The sequence below is a fragment of the Schistocerca nitens genome, chromosome 12 (assembly GCF_023898315.1).
Source record: "Schistocerca nitens isolate TAMUIC-IGC-003100 chromosome 12, iqSchNite1.1, whole genome shotgun sequence".
In the NCBI taxonomy this organism is placed as follows: Eukaryota; Metazoa; Arthropoda; class Insecta; order Orthoptera; family Acrididae; genus Schistocerca; species Schistocerca nitens.
The window spans coordinates 38,242,937-38,263,418 of record NC_064625.1 but is presented as its reverse complement, the minus strand read 5'-3'; the positions used below and the strand labels follow the sequence as shown (position 1 = coordinate 38,263,418).

At 42.2% G+C, this 20,482-nt stretch overlaps 1 protein-coding gene across 1 annotated transcript in view; it reads right to left on the bottom strand.

The window, feature by feature from the left end:
* Window positions 1-20,482, bottom strand: part of LOC126214892 (ectopic P granules protein 5 homolog) — a 388,516-nt gene that overhangs the window by 306,874 nt on the left and 61,160 nt on the right. The window contains exons 7-9 of the mRNA XM_049941536.1: window positions 18,517-18,835; window positions 10,292-10,488; window positions 4,172-4,366 (exon numbers count right to left, since the gene is read on the bottom strand). Of these exons, the coding sequence (XP_049797493.1) occupies window positions 4,172-4,366; window positions 10,292-10,488; window positions 18,517-18,835 (711 nt within the window). The remainder of the gene's footprint in view (window positions 1-4,171; window positions 4,367-10,291; window positions 10,489-18,516; window positions 18,836-20,482) is intronic.

The following is a 20,482-nucleotide window of genomic DNA, read 5'->3' as shown; positions in this document are numbered from 1 at the left end:
CAGTTACATTAAAAAGTCTGTGCATTTTATTGAAAAACGGAGGGAGATTAACGTCAGCCCAAGTGATATTCTTGTGAGCTTCGATGTAGTGTCATTGTGTACCACGGCACCAGTAAATGAAGCTATTTCATATATAGCAGATGTTTTTCCGAATGACATAGTGGCTTTATTTAAACACTGCCTGACAACAACTTATTTCCAGTACAACAACGAGTTTTACAAACAGACTGACCGGGTGGCAATGGGAAGCCCTCTCAGCCCAGCTGTTACCAATTTATTTATGGAGATCTTCGAACTGCGAGCGCTGCAGACTGCCAATACAAAGTCAGCTAAATAGTACTGCTATGTTGATGACAGAAGAAGAGCTGGATGTCTTCTTGGTGCATCTGAACAGTATTAACTCGAAGATACAGTTTACGATGGAGAAAGACAGCAACGGTGAACTCAATTTCCTGGATGTGTCAGTAATTAAGTGGGTGGATGGGATGCTGGGCCACAAGGTATATAGAAAGAACACACACACAGATCAATACCTCCACAAGGAATCAAACCATCATCCTAGGCAAAAAAGAGGTGTCATGAAAACCTTGGTGGACAGAGCCAACAAAATCTGTGAGCGGGCTTACTTGCAAGATGAATTAAATCACTTACGGTCGGCCTTCATGAAAAATGGATGTACCAGCAAGGAAATTGTTTGAGCCCTCCATCAAAGAAGAAAAGAAGCCAGAAGTCAAGAGCAACAACGGTCACCTACTGGAAAAGTTCTCGTACCGTTCATTAATAAAGTCACGGACTGTATCAGGAAAGTTCTTCAGACCCAACAAGAAGATTAAGGAATATTTAAGAACTGCAAAAGACCCCCCTAGCAACAACTGGGATATACAAAATTCCATGCTGTTGTGGACAAGTATATATTGGAACAATGAAAACAAGTGTAAACACCTGCTTAGCCAAACATAAAAGAAACTGTCACTTAGGACACATCAAAAAATAAGCCGTAGCTGAGCATGGTTTTCAAGATGGGAACCATGAAATTAAATTTAATGAGACACGCGTTCTAACACGAACATCCCACTATCATGCGCACATGTATAGAGAAGCAATAGAGATTCACAAACACCACAATAATTTTACTAGAAAACAGGAAGTTTTAAAGTTGGACAAAATATGGATGTCGACGTTGCGCCAGCAGAATGACAATCAATTACTATTAATCAAGAATGATGACACCTTCCAAAGGTAGGCGTACCGTCGGCATCACGTGACGAATGTTGGTGCCCTCTATGCGCTCTATAAATGCGAGAGTACCTGGAGCCTCAGTGGCAGTAGCCGGAAGACGTCAGAAGATGTCTCCTGCAGATGGAGACGAAACATCAGGTGGAAATTTTATACATCGACCACGGCCTCTCAGCCTGGAAGTTTCAACTGAAGAATATCAGTTTAATAATTCACGGCTACAAAATACTAATGTGAATTCTTTACAGACGAATGGAAGAACTGGTGGAAGCCAACCTTGGGGAAGATCAGTTTGGATTCCGTAGAAATATTGGAATTGGAACACATGAGGCAATACTGACCCTACGACTTACCTTCGAAGATAGATTAAGGAAAGGCAAACCTACATTTCTAGCATTTGTAGACTTACAGAAAGCTTTTGACAATGTTGACTGGAATACTTTCTTTCAAATTTTGAAGGTGGCAGGGGTAAAATACAGGGAGCGAAAGGCTATTTACAATTTGTACAGAAACCAGATAGCAGTTATAAGAGTCGACGGGCATGGAAGGGAAGCAGTGGTTGGGAAGGGAGTGAGACAGGGTTGTAGCCTATCCTGGATGTTATTCAATCTGTATATTGAGCAAGCAGTAAAGGAAACAAAAGAAAAATTCGGAGTAAGAATTAAAATCCATGGAGAAGAAATAAAAACTTTGAAGTTCACCGATGACATTGTAATACTGTCAGAGACAGCAAAGGACCTGGTAGAGCAGTTGAACGGAATGGACAGTGTCTTGAAAGGAGGATATAAGATGAACATGAACAAAAGCAAAACGAAGATAATGGAATGTAGTTGAATTAAATCAGGTGATGCTGAGGGAATTAGATTAGGAAATGAGGCACTTAAAGTGGTAAATGAATTTTGCTATTTGGGGAGTAAAATAACTGATGATGGTCGAAGTAGAGAGGATATAAAATGGGGACTGGCAATGGCAAGGAAAGCAATTCTGAAGAAGAGAAATTTGTTAACATCGAGTATAGATTTAAATGTCAGGAGGTCGTTTCTGAAAGTATTTGTGTGGAGTGTAGCCATGTATGGAAGTGAAACATTGACGAAAAACAGTTTAGAGAAGAAGAGAATAGAAGCTTTTGAAATGTGGTGCTGCAGAAGAATGCTGAAGATTAGATGGGTAGGTCACATAACTAATGAGGAAGTATTGAATAGAATTGGGGAGAAGAGAAATTTGCGGCGCAACTTGACTAGAAGAACGGATCGGTTGGTAGGACATGTTCTGAGGCACAAGGGATCACCAATTTAGTATTGGAGGGCAGCGTGGAGGGTAAAAATCGTACAGGGAGACCAAGAGATGAATACATTAAGCAGATTCAGAAGGATGTAGGTTGCAGTAGGTACTGGGAGATGAAGAAGCTTGCACAGCGTAGAGTAGCATGGAGAGCTGCATCAAAACAGTCTCTGGACTGAAGACTGTAACAACAACAACAACAACAACAGTGCAGCTACAAGAGTAGCTAAGGTTTCACACATAATACTGGTGTTTTTTAGCATGTGTTAACCTTCAAGGTACATCAAACATAAATGTCGCGGTAAAATTTGAAAATAATTGCATAAATGGCAGGTCGTCTGGGCCTGAAATTTTTCTATGTGGCTGGTCCTCAAAGAATTAGTTCTGAAAGAGAGTCAAACACTCTGTGATTTAAGAAATTCATCACAAATAACATAAATGATCTTCTGTAAAGGGAAATTTATTTTGAAAGTAACGCTTCTCAAAACACCATTCACAGTATTTTCCCGTGAACTGTTAGAAATGTAAACAGTTGGGATGTGATGCTCATCGAAAGCAGCTTATTGTTATGAAGTATTGCACAGTCTTTGCCTTAAAGCCTTTGACCCAATTTGATGTCAATAGTTGCTTTGCAACCTATGTTTTGTTGTTGTACATGGCACTTTTTTTTCAATTACAGTATTAATTTAGTGTTATTTTCTCATTTATGTTTTATTGCTGCAGTAGTGGCTTAAAAGTAAAATTCTTTGTTAGGGTACTAGTTCTTAACAGTCAAAATTGCAGAAATTTAATTGACTGCAATTCTACTAAATTCTGGGGGTTTTGAAACTATGGAACACTGAGATGGAATAATGACAAATTGTGGCCAAGAAACAGCTGGACCGCCCAGTTTCTGTGCATGGTACCCAGGACAACATTCTTCATTTCAGCTCCATGTGTGTACCATTCTGATCCTTCCTACCGACACCAGCGTCTCTCAATTGTGCAAGTGGGAACTCTCCTTCCAATATATCCTACATTCCCATAACCCAGCTGGCCTCAACCTTCATTAGTCATTGTCCTCTAGCCATTTATCCCCTTCCCTGTTCCCACTCCAACACTACACAGCTCTCTCCTCCACTGCCCCCATCCCCCTCCCACCCTCTGTCCTACCTCCCGACTGCTCTTAGCTGCTCTACCCTCTCCCCACCTCATCCGTGTATGCTCCCACATGCAGCATTTTACCATCCCCCACCCCTACCCTGCTTTCCCTCCCCCCCCCCCTCCCCACCAAGTGTTCTCCTTAGCCCTACTGTCCAGATTGCTTCTCCCACCGTGTGCTGTAGCTCGCAATCTGACCTAGGCGGCCAGGGGCAGTGGTTAAGTGTGTGAGCAGCATTTGTGTGAATGTGTGTGAATGTTATCTAATTCAGAAGAAGGCCTTTCAGCCGAAAGCATTCTTGTTTAGCAGTCTTTTTGTTGTGTCTGCACTCCAGGGTTTTTCCCAGCTGAAAAAGTTTCCTCGCTTTTTCCAGATTTCCCAACTGTCCCAGGGTGTATACACCCTGCGATGACATTCAACCTCTGTGCTGAGGGGTACACGTGGTAGCAATATGGGTAACATGAAAATAAGCAAACAGGTGATGCGGTGTATCCAGCTGGTCTGCTACAGTACCTGAGGCTCTGCCACTGGTCCGAGACGTACTGCACGGTGTGCCGGATGAGGCGGCCCAGGCGGCGACCGAACTGGCGGTAGCGCGGCGAGCTGTAGGTGGCGAGGCCGGTGCGCAGCAGCCTCACCAGCACCGTGCAGAAGGCGAAGAGCCGCAGCACGTGCTGCTCCGTCACCAGGCTGGGGTCGTACAGGTCCCTGCATACCCAGTAAACAAACTGCACTGCAACCTAAAAACGGCAGGTGTGAGACGGCTAAAAACAGTAGCAGTGCCACAGCAAGGCGTTCGATACAGTTCCCCACAGTCGTTTAATGAACAAAGTAAGAGCATATGGACTATCAGACCAATTGTGTGATTGGATTGAAGAGTTCCTAGATAACAGATCGCAGCATGTCATTCTCAATGGAGAGAAGTCTTCCGAAGTAACAGTGATTTCAGGTGTGCTGCAGGGGAGTGTCATAGGACCGTTGCTATTCACAATATACATAAATGACCTTGTGGATGACATCAAAAGTTCACTGAGGCTTTTTGCAGATGATGCTGTGGTGTATCGAGAGGTTGTAACAATGGAAAATTGTACTGAAATGCAGGAGGATCTGCAGCGAATTGACGCATGGTGCAGGGAATGGCAATTGAATCTCAATGTAGACAAGTGTAATGTGCTGCGAATACATAGAAAGATAGATCCCTTATCATTTAGCTACAAAATAGCAGGTCAGCAACTGGAAGCAGTTAATTCCATAAATTATCTGGGAGTACGCATTAGGAGTGATTTAAAATGGAATGATTGTATAAAGTTGATCGTTGGTAAAGCAGATGCCAGACTGAGATTCATTGGAAGAATCCTAAGGAAATGCAATCCGAAAACAAAGGAAGTAGGTTACAGTATGCTTGTTCGCCCACTGCTTGAATACTGCTCAGCAGTGTGGGATCCGTACCAGATGGGGTTGATAGAAGAGACAGAGAAGATCCAACGGAGAGCAGCGCGCTTTGTTACAGGATCATTTAGTAATCGCGAAAGCGTTACGGAGATGATTGATAAACTCCAGTGGAAGACTCTGCAGGAGAGACGCTCAGTAGCTCGGTACAGGCTTTTGTTGAAGTTTCGTGAACATACCTTCGCCGAAGAGTCAAGCAGCGTATTGCTCCCTCCTACGTATATTCGCGAAGAGACCATGCGGATAAAATAAGAGAGATTAGAGCCCACACAGAGGCATACCGACAATCCTTCTTTCCACGAACAATACGAGACTGGAATAGAAGGGAGAACCGATAGAGGTACTCGAGGTACTCTCCGCCACACACCGTCAGGTGGCTTGCGGAGTATGGATGTAGATGTAGATGTAGAATTCTTTCAGATCAGACTACTGCACAAATTTTAATTGATAATGCCCTTCGTTGTCTGGACAGTGATTGGGTTGATACCTAAGTTCATAGTATTTTTCCCTAAATTAAATAAATGCAAAAGATACAATTAACAGAAAATTCAGACGTCAATAATATATTCCCCTTCACTGTTTACAACGGTCTGCCAATGCAGCAGTAACATTTCAGTTCCACAACTGTAGAGATCACGTGCTTTTGAGGCGAAGAACTTGTTGAGTCGTGATCGGAACGCATTTTCGTCCAGAAAGGAAGTTCCGTCATGGCTGTTTCGTAGAGAGCAGAAAATGTTAGATGAATAAGGTGCACGTGCAAAGGTCAGGTGAATACAGTCGATGCAGAATGACTTCCCAACCCAACTGCCGTATAGCGTTTTTTCTCAACCTGGCAGAACGCAGGCAGGCATTATCGTCAAGTAGCATCATTTCTCGCAATCTCCTGGTCATTGTTCTCGTACCGCATCTGCAAGATGTTTCAGTTGTTGACAATAAATGTCAGCAGTGATCGTTACACCTCGGGGAAGTCATTCATAGTACACCACACTGTCGCTGTTCTGCCACATGCGTAACGTTAACTTATGTTGACGCACCCACTTCTTGGTACGGGGAATTGTTCCTTTTTTTGGACTCGGCAATTCCTTTCTTTTCCTTACTTTAGCACAAAGACACCATTTCTCATCACCAGAAACAATACAGGATAAGAACACTTGATTTTGTTAACAAACCAACTACTGACGAGCAAGAAGAGACGTACATACAACCACCTGCTGATTTTTGTGTCTTTGGCATAGAGCATGTGGTAGGTATACACCTGATTTTTTAATCTTCCCCATCGCATGCAAATTGAATGACCACAGTCCATCACATCTGCCAGTTCTCAAGTACAATGACATGGATCATTGTGAATTATGGTTTTTAAACAATCTTCATTAAACCCTGAAGGTCTTCCTGAATGTGGTAAATCACTACTGTTAAAACAATCCTCCTTAAAATGAGAAAACCATTTTCTTTCCATGTTCTGTGCAACGGCATTATCCCCACACACGGCGCAAATGTTTCTGGCTGCCTCCGCGGCTGTCACTCCTCTGTTGAACTCAAACGTAAGAATATGTCAGAAATGTTCCAATTTCTCCACTTGGCACTCCATTTTGTAGCATCCACAGCTTCACTCACTATCTCCAAATGATGAAATGACAGTATGTAAATGCCAATAGCATCAGTTAACTACAAATAAAAAATGACAATTGATAAACAAACCTATATGTTATGAACTTACACACCAACCTAATATTATCAAACATGTCAAACAGCATACTAAAGGTTGTTGAGACATAGGGTATCATATAAGCCAGGCAGTTCCAACGCTGCTCTTCAAGGCATTGGTGTCCCTGAGTACTCCACATGTCACTCTTCAGCAGCTATAGCTTGTATTGGTTCCCCACCAGGTGCCCCTTTTCCCTCCCCCTCCCCCCCCCCCCTTCACATACATTTTTGTCACCAGTCCTTTGAATGGTTTGATGTGGCCTGCCACAAATTCCTCTCCTGCACTAACCTCTTCATCTCAGAGTAGGACTTGCAACCTATGTCCTCAATTATTTGCTGGATGTATACGAATCTCTGTCTGCCTCTACAGTTTTTGTCCTCTACAGCTCCCTCTAGACATTATTCCCCAACGTCGTAGCACATGTATCATGTTCTCCATTCTTATCATCAGTGTCTCCGTATCTTCTTTCCTCCAATGATTCTGCAGGGAACCACCTCATTACTTACCTTATCGGTCCACCTAATTTTCAACATTCTTCTGTAGCACCACACCTCAAATGGTTCAATTCTCTTCTGTTCCAGTTTTTGCGCTGTACATGATTCGCTGCCATAAAATGATGTGCTCTAAACATACATTCTCCAAAATTTCCTCCTCAAATTAAGGCCTATGTTTGATACTAGCAAACTTCTGTTGGCAGGAATGTCCTCTTTCCATGCCTCAGTCTGCTTTTTATGTCCTCCTTGCTTCCTCCATCACGGGTTATTTTGCTGCTGGTGCCCTGACATGTTCTCTTGCGTGGTGCAGTAGGATCACATGCAGTACAGTCCGGTCACCTGACTAGTCAAGTCTCTAGTTCCAAAAAACAATATAGAGTACTTACAAAGTTTAAACTGATTGTAAACCACACTCTGGAGGAGTATGAGGTGTGATCAAAAAGTAATGGGAATTCATTTATTCATTATCAAGTTTTTCCCCCCCGAAATGATCCCCCTCTGATACAAGACACTTGTGCAAGTGCTTTTTCCATTCTTGAAAATACTTCTGGAACTCACTTTTCTTTATGGTGTTCAGCTCCTTCAGTGATTCAATTTTTCTCTAATCAATGATGGCAAAACAATGTCCTTGCACGGTTCTTTTCAGCCTCATGAATAGAAAGAAGTCACGCGGGTCATGTCCAGTGAATATGGTGAATGGGGCAGCATAAAAGTTTTGTTTTTTGCCAAAAAATCATGAACAAGCACTGAGCTGTGAGCAGGAACATTATTTAATGCAATTTCCACTTGTAGTTTTGCCACAATTATGGTCAAATTCCATGTACACTTAGTACTTTGTTTGTCATAAAATTATTCACTGTGTTTTTGACCAATACATCTGGTGTGAGAACCACACAGACAAGGCAAAAGAAATCGGTGTTCATAAGGAGGCATATAGATAGTTGATTTTCACTCGCTCAATCTGCGAGGAGAGCAGGAGAGGGAATGACTAATAGTGGTAAAAGGTACCTTCTACAGCAGATTCTTTGGGGGAAATGCCACTGTTCAATAGAAGAATGCACAGAAGATGAAATGATAATTTGAGCAAGGGTTAATTAAGTGTTAAATTGTATTGTATGTATATATAACAAAACTGTATTATTATTATTATTATTATTATTATTATTATTATTATGCTGTTCGTCATGGCTGGCAGTTTATGGTGAAATTTTGCCACCGTTTTGACATGTCTCCTGTACTTGAATCAAATTATTTAGATTATATTCGTTAGGAGACAAATAAACCACACTCTGCAACAGCACAAGGGCTGTTGGTCATTCAGCAATAGGCCAGGGAACAGAAACCTGCATCATGAAATGAAAACTTGTCATGTGAGTCAATCTACATGGAAGCAGAAATTCTAAACCTGCACAGAGATGTGCACAGAGGTGAATAAAACACACAGTACTTGCAGGTGGTTAACATTAGAGCACACAGAAACGGCTCACACGAGCCACGAGGCGAGGTCTGCGGAGGTTTAACTCGCCATTACAGATGCCGTGCCTGGCTTACACTCATTCACAGGTAAACACTTCTGTCAGTGGGTGTGCTGCTGCCACATGTCACATGCGGCCTGCACGGCAATCGTCCACAGTAGTGCGCTGTCCTATCTTGTCTCCACAGTGGTGTCTCCCAGTGGGGATACTAAATACTTTGAACATAGTTTACAGTAATTAACTTACCACGAATCAAAAACATGAACAAACAATGTTCTGTAAAGAAATGACAAGGCTTCAACAACTTATCTCTGTGCCTGGAAATGAGGCACATCCATTGCCCACCTACAGCACTTCTTAGTCCATCCCTAGATAGCTTCCATTCCCTACTTTTTACCATTTGGTCCACATTCTTATGAAAGAGCCAGATGCAAGGCCTGTCCCAATAAAACCACCTAGCACAGCCTGCTCCATCATCATAATGGCCCTGCACAGGCAGCTCCAATGTCAGGCAGTTTTTGGTCAAAAACCAAATGGCAGCTGTTTCTCACCTAGCCCTCTGTGATTTTCTTCAAGAATTGCAAGAAATCAGAAAGGGAAGAATTTTCATGATGTAGAAGAAGAGGGGAAAAAAGTATATCCTTGGAGGCAATAAACAGTATAACTTCAGGAATTAATAACTGTTTCCACCAATGGCAAAAATGTGGGCACAAGTATTTTATGTCTGATGGACACTACTCTGAAGGAGGTTCAGTTTTGAAAATGTTTTGTAAAATACATGATTTTTTGTAAAACAACTCTCATTATTTTTGAATCGTCCCTCATATATCAAAATGACCGATTAGACAGCCTAGGAGTGGGAGCAAAAACATTATGTTTATTAAAGCCAAAATTAAGTCTGACAGCAATGTACCTAGTGACTGAAAAAAGTGGAGGTGACTCCTGTATATAAGAAGGGCAATAAAACGGACCCATGAAATCACCAACCTGTGTCTTAAACATCCGTTTGCTAAGAATTCTTGAACATTTTATCCTTTCAAATATAATAAATTTCCTTGTCGCAGAAAAGCTTCTGTCCGGAATCTGGAACAGTTGAAGAATGCATCACACATCTGAAATTCAGCTTGCCATTTCCTCATATGATTTGTCCAGAACTTCTGCAGATCTACTGATACACAGTCAGAATTCTTGTAATAGAGTTTGACCAGAAGTATGCGATCCTGCATCAAGACAGTCATGCCAGGTGTCTGAGATGTGAACTGAGGAACATCCGTGTACCCCACATTTTTTTATTTAGAATGTTCTACTGCTTGCAATGCCATCTAGTCGTAAAATTTTCATTATTCCCCCCCCCTCCCTCGCACACCATTTCCCTGTTCTTTGACAATATTCCAGTCAAATTTGACATCATTCGGAACAAAAGGCTTTTTCTTTTTCATTTTTTTTCCTTTTTTGTAGCATTTTAAAACTGTAACTAGTCACCCAGTATATGTAAATCAGAACGTACCTGTCATCCCTCCTGTCAACCAGCAGCACGTGGCGGAACACTGCGTCAAATGGGATCTGATTGAGAATGGCCACGAGGTCATTCTCCCGGAGAACGGCCCCGCACCCTCGTCCGACTTCAGTGTCTTCGTCCTCCTCTCCGTCCGAGTCCACCAGCACCCACGGCTCCGACGGTGCCGGGTCTCCCCTCAGTGGTGCCTGCAACACAAAACCGTATCAACGCCTGTTGGCAGCTTAGGGTCTTCATTTAATTATCATTTCATTCTAGAGAGCTGCACGGTCACCGATGGTGCAAGGGATAAATCCCTGTAGTCACACCATCCTCTGTGCCCCCGGTGGCTCAGATGGATAGAGCGTCTTCCATGTAAGCAGGAGATCCCGGGTTCGAGTCCCAGTCGGGGCACACATTTTCAACTGTCCCCATTGATGTATATCAACACATGCCGGCAGCTTAGGGTCTTGATTTAATTACCATTTTACAAAACCATTCACTCAAAAATCTCATAAAACCTCTGCAACTGTATTTCATTATTCTGTCACCCTCTTACCACAGTCAAGCACGAAAAGTGTAACTATTACACACAGTTATTTCAGTTTTGAAGGTGTGGCCTTATCGCACAGGAAGTATAATAATATTCATTTTATCAATTCAAGTGCCATTTTCTTTCTTTTGAAACTAAGATTGCACGGTATGCCACACAAAATATAGGACTAGATTGAAGACTTCTTGGTACAGATAACACAGCATGTTATCTTGAAAGATCACTGACAGAAGTATTAGTAATTTCATTTGTGGAACAGGAACTTGCGTGTGGATCCTTTCTGTTCATGTTGTATATTAATGATGTTAGAGGCAATATTAATAGCAACCCCAGAGTTTTCACAGAGAATGTTGTCATCTACAATGAAGTAATGTCTGAAAAAATCTGCAGAGATATTCAGTTAGAGTGTGATAAGATTTCAGAGTGTTCCAAAATTTGGCAACCTGTTTTAAATGTTCAGAAATGAAAAGCAGTACAGTTCGCAATACAACAAATTTAGTATCCTATGACCACAATATCAATATCAATTAATCACAGATGGAATGGTCAACTTGCACAAATACCTGCCTGGGAGCAACATCTTGTAAGGATATGAAATGGAATGATCACATAGGCTCAGTCATAGGCAAAGCAGGTGGCAAATTAGTAGGGAATTGCAATCATCTACGAAGGAGATTGCTTACAAAGCACACTTGTGTGATTGATCTTTAAATATTACACTGGTGTGAGGAACCAATACCAAATAAGAGTAACAGTGAATATTGAACATACACAGAGAAGGGTGCACAAATGGTCACAGGTTTGTTTGACACACAGGAGTGTGTCACGGAGACTCTGAAAGAACTGAACTGGCAGACAACTGACGATAAACACAAACTATACCAAAGGAACTGACTTGTAAAGTTTCAACAATCAGCTTTGACTGATAAATCTAGCAATATACTACAACCCCTACACATCACTCCCATAGCAATCTTGAGGAGAAGATTAAACTAATTACAGGATGCACAAAAGCATTTAAGGAATAATTTTTACCACACTCCATATGTGAATGGAATGGGAAGAAACCCTAATAACTAGTACAATGGGAGGTACCCTCTCTGCCATGCACTTCACAGGGGATTGACGAATATAGATGCAAATGTAAAATGTCGATTATAATATTGATATACATTCCTGACATGTTCTATATTTTATACTGAAGGAATCTTCAGTGGATTTTTTCCTCAAATAACATAGTTTTGTTTTTAGATGTAATGCATACAAATTAGAAACAGTTCACACAATAACTTTTACACAGTTAAAATAGTATTTTTTTACATGATCAAACTGTTACTTACAGTTACAAAGCCACCAGAATGCATTAGTGTTGTTCGTATTTAACATTGTTGCCAGGCCTGGTAGGATATATGAGGGGTGTGAACAGCTTCAGATGTTGAATGATCCCTGTGAAGGGTACTGAGACACCGTGTACTCGTGCGAGACAGCAGTATCTGTACCTCACGGAGTTTGGAAAGGACCTCATTGTGGGTCTGCATTTGCCCAACAGGTCAAATCGTGCAACATCCGATGTTCGACTCCATTTGGCAACATGACAGCACACGTACTCGTCATCAGGTTTCTGGTCAAATACGTCCGACTGCAATAAGGGCTGATCATTGTACTGTGTACCGAGGACATCTTAAGCATTTCACATCTGTGCCTGCATCCGAGAACAAGTAACGGCCCAGTAGAATTCTCAGATGTCCGACCGAGTCACACTGTAATTACTCCACAACATTTTGGCAAACAGACTTGTTGCCATCTCCAGATGGTCTCCGATGACTGCTGCTCCTCTCCTACCAGAGTAATTACGACGTGACCCAGCAGGACACCCGAAAATTCTACACATTAGAAATATGTCAGGAAAACATCAGACTGCATATCAAGTAGTGGACTCCCTGCAACGCTGAGTGCCATTGCACACCATTGGTCGGCAATTAGCAGCAGCCGAGATAAGGAGTTATTATCCCACATGTATGTACCACAACATAAATGGTTTGGAGTGGTGCTGCAACCAGGGAGCACGGACTGCTCGTGAATGGTGTGGCATTGTGCTCAGCTACGAATTGCCTTTTTGCACTACCCCAGAGAAACCCCATTCTTCCAATGTTTTTGAGTAGTACAGTGGTGTTACTCCAGGCACCTTGGTGTGGAGAGCCATCAGCTATGACTTCACGTCACAGCTGGAAGTGACTGTGGGAACTCTGATGACAAAATAATATGTTATCATGCAACCTCATGTGCTACCTGTCGTAGCATGATTGTGGAGCCATTTTTCACCAGGACAATGATCATTTCTGTAGAAATGTTGGAACGCGTGAGGCAATACTGACCCTACGACTTATCTTAGAAGTTAGATTAAGGAAAGGCAAACCTACGTTTCTAGCATTTGTAGATTTAGAGAAAGCTTTTGACAATGTTGATTGGAATAATTTCTTTCAAATTCTGAAGGTGGCAGGAGTAAAATACAGAGAGCGAAAGACTATTTACAATTTGTACAGAAAGCAGATGGCAGTTATAAGAGTCGAGGGACATGAAAGGGAAGCAGTGGTTGGGAAGGGAATGAGACAGGGTTGTAGCCTCTCCCCGATGTTATTCAATCTGCATATTGAGCAAGCAATAAAGGAAACAAAAGAAAAGTTCGGAGTAGGTATTAAAATCCATGGAGAAGAAATAAAAACTTTGAGGTTCACTGATGACATTGTAATTCTGTCAGAGACAGCAAAGGACTTGGAAGAGCAGTTAAGCGGAATGACAAGTGTCTTGAAAGGAGGATATATGATGAACATCAACAAAAGCAAAACGAGGATAATGGAATGTAGTCGAATTAAGTCTGGTGACGCTGAGGGAATTAGATTAGGAAATGAGACACTTAAAGTAGTAAAGGAGTTTTGCTATTTGGGGAGCAAAATAACTGATGATGGTCGAAGTAGAGAGGATATAAAATGTAGACTGGCAAAGGCAAGGAAAGCGTTTCTGAAGAAGAAAAAATTGTTAACATTGAGTATAGATTTAAATGTCAGGAAGTTGTTCCTGAAAGTATTTGTATGGAGTGTAGCCATGTATGGAAGTGAAACATGGACAATAAATAGCTTAGACAAGAAGAGAATAGAAGCTTTCGAAATGTGGTGCTACAGAAGAATGCTGAAGATTAGATGGGTAGATCATATAACTAATGAGGAGGTATTAAATAGAATTGGGGAGAAGAGGAGCTTGTGGCACAACTTGACTAGAAGAAGGGATCGGTTGGTAGGACATGTTCTGAGACATCGAGGGATCACCAATTTAGTATTGGAGGGCAGCGTGGAGGGTAAAAATCGTAGAGGGAGACCAAGAGATGAATACACTAAGCAGATTCGGAAGGATGTAGGCTGCAGTAGGCACTGGGAGATGAAGAAGCTTGCACAAGATAGAGTAGCATGGAGAGCCGCATCAAACCAGTCTCAGGACTGAAGACCACAACAACAACATGATCACCCACCTGTTGCAAGTGTCTCTATGAACTGTCTCCATCTTGTTGAGGTACTCGCATGGCTGGCAAGATCCCTAGATCTGCCTCTGGTAGAACACGTGTTGGACAAACTCAGACATCAATTCCGTCCCAGTGCCAGTATCGAGCTTATCAACGACCAGTAACAACAGCTATGGGCCAGCTTGCCTGAGGATGGATACAATAGTTTCACGACAACATTCCGAACCAAATTAGAGCATACATCCAGACCAGAAGGGTAGCAACACCATAATGATAAGTGGGCTCATACTACCAACTTCTTTGTAAATTTGGCACAGTTTTGTAATTACTGAAATTATGTCACATACCCTCCCTCTCAACCCGTGAAATTTGATTTTATTTGCTCCTCCCCATCTGGGCACTGCACTTTGTTTCTCAGGCAGCATATGTTCTGAATTTTGAAGTGGCAGTGCCCACACTAATCTCTTACCTGCTGAGAGGGAACACACATTTGCCAGGATTGATGTGTAACTGTAACTAACATTTCATTTGTGTTAAAATTATGGTCATAAGTGTTTCAAATCTACAAGAACACATGTAAAAACAAAACTGAATCATTCCAGAATAATACACTGAAGATTCATTTAATACAAAAAGTCAAATGTATCTGATATGTAAATAAATATTATTTTGCAGCAAGAAATAAGTGTCTGCTGTGTATTCATGTCCAACATCCAGTGCAGCTTCAGTGCGAGCACAACACAGGTGTGTGTGTGTGTGTGTGTGTGTGTGTGTGTGTGTGTGTGTGTGTGAGAGAGAGAGCGCGGGCACGCATGCGCACACATACAGAAAGTATCAGAAACTTCGTAATTTCGCGGGTTGTATTAGTACAATTTGTGTGATTTTTCGTTTTTGTGTCAGTAAATGTATCTGAAACATATCTGTACACTGTACCCATATTGCATGTTTAGTCTGCCATCAGTTATCAAGAAGGTTGCACACGTTTTGTTAGGAGTAGCAATTGTTGATTTGTTTTAAAACTGAATCAGCAAATTTTGCTATAAAAATGGAATAAAATGTAGAAAAACAGTTTTAGAAATTCTGAATATTGCTTTTGGCAGGTCTGCTATGAGTCAAACAAGGGTTTACAAGTTGTATAAGCATTTCCAAGATGGCCTTGAAGACAAAGATGCCGAGTGTTCTGACGACCCTGCCTTTTAGTGTTGCTGCGTGTCACCTATCATCGGGCAGACACAACAGCTGATGAACATGTGAAAAAGATTAAAGAAATGATTATGAACGATTGCCAAATCACAATCAGAGGAGTTGCTGATAATGCTGGCATATCAACTGGCGCAACTGGCACATACCATGAAATCTTTGGGTGCCAAATGCACCTGCTTACATTTCATTGCTTATTTGTGAATTTTTGGTGAAAAATGACACTGTAATGATGCCTCAGCTTCCATACTCACCAGATACGGGCCTGTGTGACTTTTTTCTGTTTGCAAAAATAAGAAGAACCTTAAAGAACTATCTTTTTACGAGCACAGCTTAGATTAAAAATACATCACTGAAAGAGCTAAGTGCTATACCAAAAATCAAGTTACAGAAGTGTTTTGGGGATGGAAGAAGTCCTACCATAAGTTTTTGTCTAATAGGAACTACTTAGAAAGAGATAATGTTAATGTAGACAAATAAATAAAATTATTTCCAAAAAATGAAAATACCCGATACTTTTTGATCACAACTCAAACATTCTGTTAGCTCCAAAGGAGGACATCTTGTGTGCTTATGGGTCACTGAATATCTGAACTATTTGGTTAGTTGTTTCCACACAACATAACAGCAACACCTGTGTAACAATAGTACTAAACAAGACCTGTCATTATAGCCCCTGCCTTCTAGCGTTTCAGCGTGTCACCTATCATCTGTCAGACACAAAGTCAAATCTGATAGGTAGATACCAAGGAGTTTTGAAGGGGACTGTGGCCAGAAAGCACAAGAGAAGAGCATCAGATAGGGGAGAAGAAGATGGACAGTAAGAGGGGGGAAGATGAGGTGGAGAGAGTGAGGGGAGAGGAAGGTAGGAAGAGATGGACAGAGAGAGGGTGAGGAGGACATGGACAGAGAAGGGGCGAGGTGAAGATGGAAAGAAATATTGAGAGGAGGAAATTGACAGAGAGAGGAGGGGGAAGAAGTAGATGGAAAGAAACTGAGGTGGAGATGGTCAGAGAGGGAATGAGGAAATTTGAACAACATATGTGCTTTACACATTTATATATGAAAAACATCTGAGATGAACATACATCAGCAAGAAGCCTTACCATTGAAAATTATCTGATGTGAACTGCACACAGGAAACATTCACAATGGAATGGCTATTTCAAATTGTCATCTAACAGCAAATTTGGTGTTGTGACTGTACAAATTGGACGCAACAATGTGAGAATGTAATTTGGTGGTTTCAGCAGCCAGAGACTGTGGTCGCGTGTCTCTGTGTGTGTGTGTGTGTGTGTGTGTGTGTGTGTGTGTGTGTGTGTGTGTGTGTGTGTTGCATTTCCCTGTACGTGTGTCTCTGTCTGTATTCAATCTGCAATGAAGGCCTTGATGGGGCCGAAAGCTCTTTTCTGACAGTCCTTTTGTTGTGCCTATTGCGACTCGGCATCTCCGCTATGTGGAAAGTAGCAACTGTCCTTTTCATAACACTGTTACATTCCGTATTGGATTTTCCACTGTTGACATTATTTGTGAGCAGTAGACATGTTTATGTCTGGTGACACCTAGAGAAGCCTTTTGGGTTGAATGTTCCTGTAGTAACCATTTGCACCCAGTAACACAGACACAGGGCATCTCTGTGCTCTCTTATTTAAATGCCGCCGCCTAGGCAGCAAGGGCACCACAGAAAATTGCACAAGTCTCTCTGTTGAACAATGAGGCCACTGACCACCAATTACAATAAACATTAAAACAAAAACTCCGCTTTCATTCAAATACAGGGAGATTTAAAATTCCTATTGCAGGTTTCTAGGGTTTGTAGAGGGGACTTAGTAGACATAATTTCGATAAGGAACCTGTGTCCGGAAATTTAGAGGTTTGATGTAAAATAAGTTTGAATATCGGATCACTTTCAAATCTCCCGTTTCACGGCACACACACACACACACACACACACACAGAGAGAGAGAGAGAGAGAGAGTAGAGACTATGAGCTCCAAACTGTAGTGCAGCACGACTGTGGAGTAACACAGCCAACCCTCCTAGTTTCAAATGTACCGATTTCCCACAACTGTTGTTGTAGTCGACAAAGTTGTTATGATGTCATACTTTGAACAGGAATTGATGACGATAGCCTCTCTTCTCAGCTTGTGTGTGTACTGTGAAGTGGGAAATTTGGAAGTGATCCAACTTCAAACTTATTTTATATCCCAATGTACATTCCCGGACATGGGTTCTTTATCAAAACTTTGTCCAGTTAAGTCCCCTCTACAGCCCCTAGAAACCTGTAATAGTAATTTTGGATCACCCTGTATATTTACATAAGCATTACAATACAAAGCTTTTCATTGTATGATATTTTTTGAAACTCACTGGGGTGGTCTTTTTCCATAGTCATTTTAATAGAACTGTTTACAAATGAATCACTGTCATCACCAAAATCATTGTCACTCTCGTTTTCAATTAGAAGTTCCCCTAAAAGCTCTAGAATCTCTTCCTCGGAGAGGACTGTGCACGAAGAACTACACATTTCGTGTCATACTAACTTGGACATTATAATTACAACCTCTCTCTCAACACAACGGCTACAGTTTGACACTGAGTTAACACGGACTTCCCCAGATGGTATTACTATGCAGTATCAATGCCTAGTATAGTCAGATTCGAGAATGGAGCACATGACAGCTATAAAAACCGTGGTGAACAAAAGTCGACATCAGAGTGGAAAACAAAATTCGCAATGTATAGCGCCACTCGCCATTGGAGCAGAAAGGGTTAATGTGAACTGCGGTGGGGATTCACTGATGGTGTGGAGCTCAAAGCTGCACTGCGGTCTCGGCTAGATTGTCGGCTTGCGTGGGCAGGTTATACATCGAGATACGGTGAAATATGTCACTAGTATACTGGGTGATATTTTTCACACAAGCTGCAGATCACGATGAATGTCTCGTGTGCCAAACTCACTCCCCTCACCTGCTCCAAGAAGTGCTCCCTCTCCCGTACGGGCCTGACCAGCGTTGCCAGCACGGCAACAGCGTGGCGCAGGTACGGGCTCGCGAAGACCGCCGCCGAGTCGACGGCCGCGACGCCCCCACCCGGCGTGACCGCCGTCCCCACGCAGTGGCGGTGTGGTGGCGGGGGCGGGGTCTGCACGAAAGGCGCGGCCCAGCTACCGACGCCGGCGGGGCAGCGCAGAACGTGGTGCAGCAGGAAGAGGTGGTCGCGCCACGTGGCCAGTCTCACCAGCAGTGCCACCAGTCGCGACAGCCAGCCCCGGCAGTCTGCGATGAACCTGCGAGGGGAGGGAGGCTGCTGCAGTGGCACTCCAGCTAAACGGTGGCCGGTTATAGCCACAGCGCTGTATATTGACTCGCTACCTAGTTTTTGGAACTAATAGTTCCTTCGGCCAGAAGGAGAGACAGATAGGTTGAGAAAGGTTATAAATGAAGAGCAAGTCACTCAGACCCCTGTACGAAAGAGCCTCCGTGTAGCAGGACAAAAATATATAACGATGAACGGGGGAGCATCAGAGACAGTAGGTCAGAGATGGTACACTGGTAGGTACTGTGCCACCTTAGCTCCAGAGATAAGACCAGAGAGAAGTAAAGATGCACCAGGCCAATAAACAGTCTAGTTTTTAATTTTTGGTCACAATATGCCTTGAGGCCCCTGAATCTGTGGAATCAGTAATCCACTCATACTTATCACTGACATTGTTGTTTATGAACGCATCGTAGCATTAATCGATTGCACAACAGACTCTTTTCTTCACCTCGAAATGAAACGGTGCAGTTTAATCACAGTTCTTTCATGAAACCTGACTGACTGACATTAGACACATCAGATGTGGGGGTAACAGAAAGCTTCATCTTCACCTCAGGTATGAATTAATGGCATCTCGTCTACACTTTTACTTGAAGTAAACTTCATTATTTTGCCACTTCGTACACTGTGTGATTTCTGAAATCTGCTCAAACAGGTTGAAGAAGATTTAAAATTGGCAATGGTCATATCAATAGTGATTCAGAGAGCCCAGTCTCGTAGATCTTCAGTAATGGTTCATTATCCCACACAAGCAGCTCTATGTGGTTCATATCTTGAAGAAAAACTACTGTTCATGTCATTCATTCAAGTTTAGGGATTTTCAAAAACGGTTCAAATGGCTCTGAGCACTATGGGACTTAACATCTGAGGTCATCAGTCCCTAGAACTTAGAACTACTTCAACCTAACTAACCTAAGGACAACACGCACATCCATGCCCGAGGCAGGATTCGAACCTGCGACCGTAGCAATCTCGCGGTTCTGGACTGAAGCGCCTTGAACCGCACAGCCACCGTGGCTGGCTTTAGGGATTTATGTTGGTTATTAGTGGGGCGTAATCCGACATTGTAGCCACCCTGTATATAGTAAATCTTTCGGGCAGTTTCTTATTCACAGTTTTGTAAGTCCCAGTTTGATGAGTATTAACTACTTTGTGCAATTCTTTCTTCCATTTATACAGTTATGGTCAGATTTTGTGCACACTGCTTAATGTTAAGTGTTAAACCCCATGAACATTAATTCAGTTTTATCTCTACTGGTAACACTTACACAACCACAAAGGCAATTGGTAATTACTATGGACATTAAATGAGTTGCAAATTTGAGTGAACAGTAACTGTAGATGTATGTTTCAGAGAAACCATCAATGAAAACTGAAATTCGGTTTACAAATTAAGATTTCGTTGAGTTACATTACCTGTTTACCAATGGGCTGTCAACCAAGGATGTGCACATGTCGTGTTGCGCAACGGCGATCTGCTAAGCTCTGGCAGGGGTGAACAACTGTCCAGCCACCTGACCAGCTAAGAATTTGGCAGTTTTCAACATTTTTTCAGAACTACTTTCATTGTGTCTTAGCAGCTAAAATTTTTATAGGGTCTTTCTTTTGATGTATT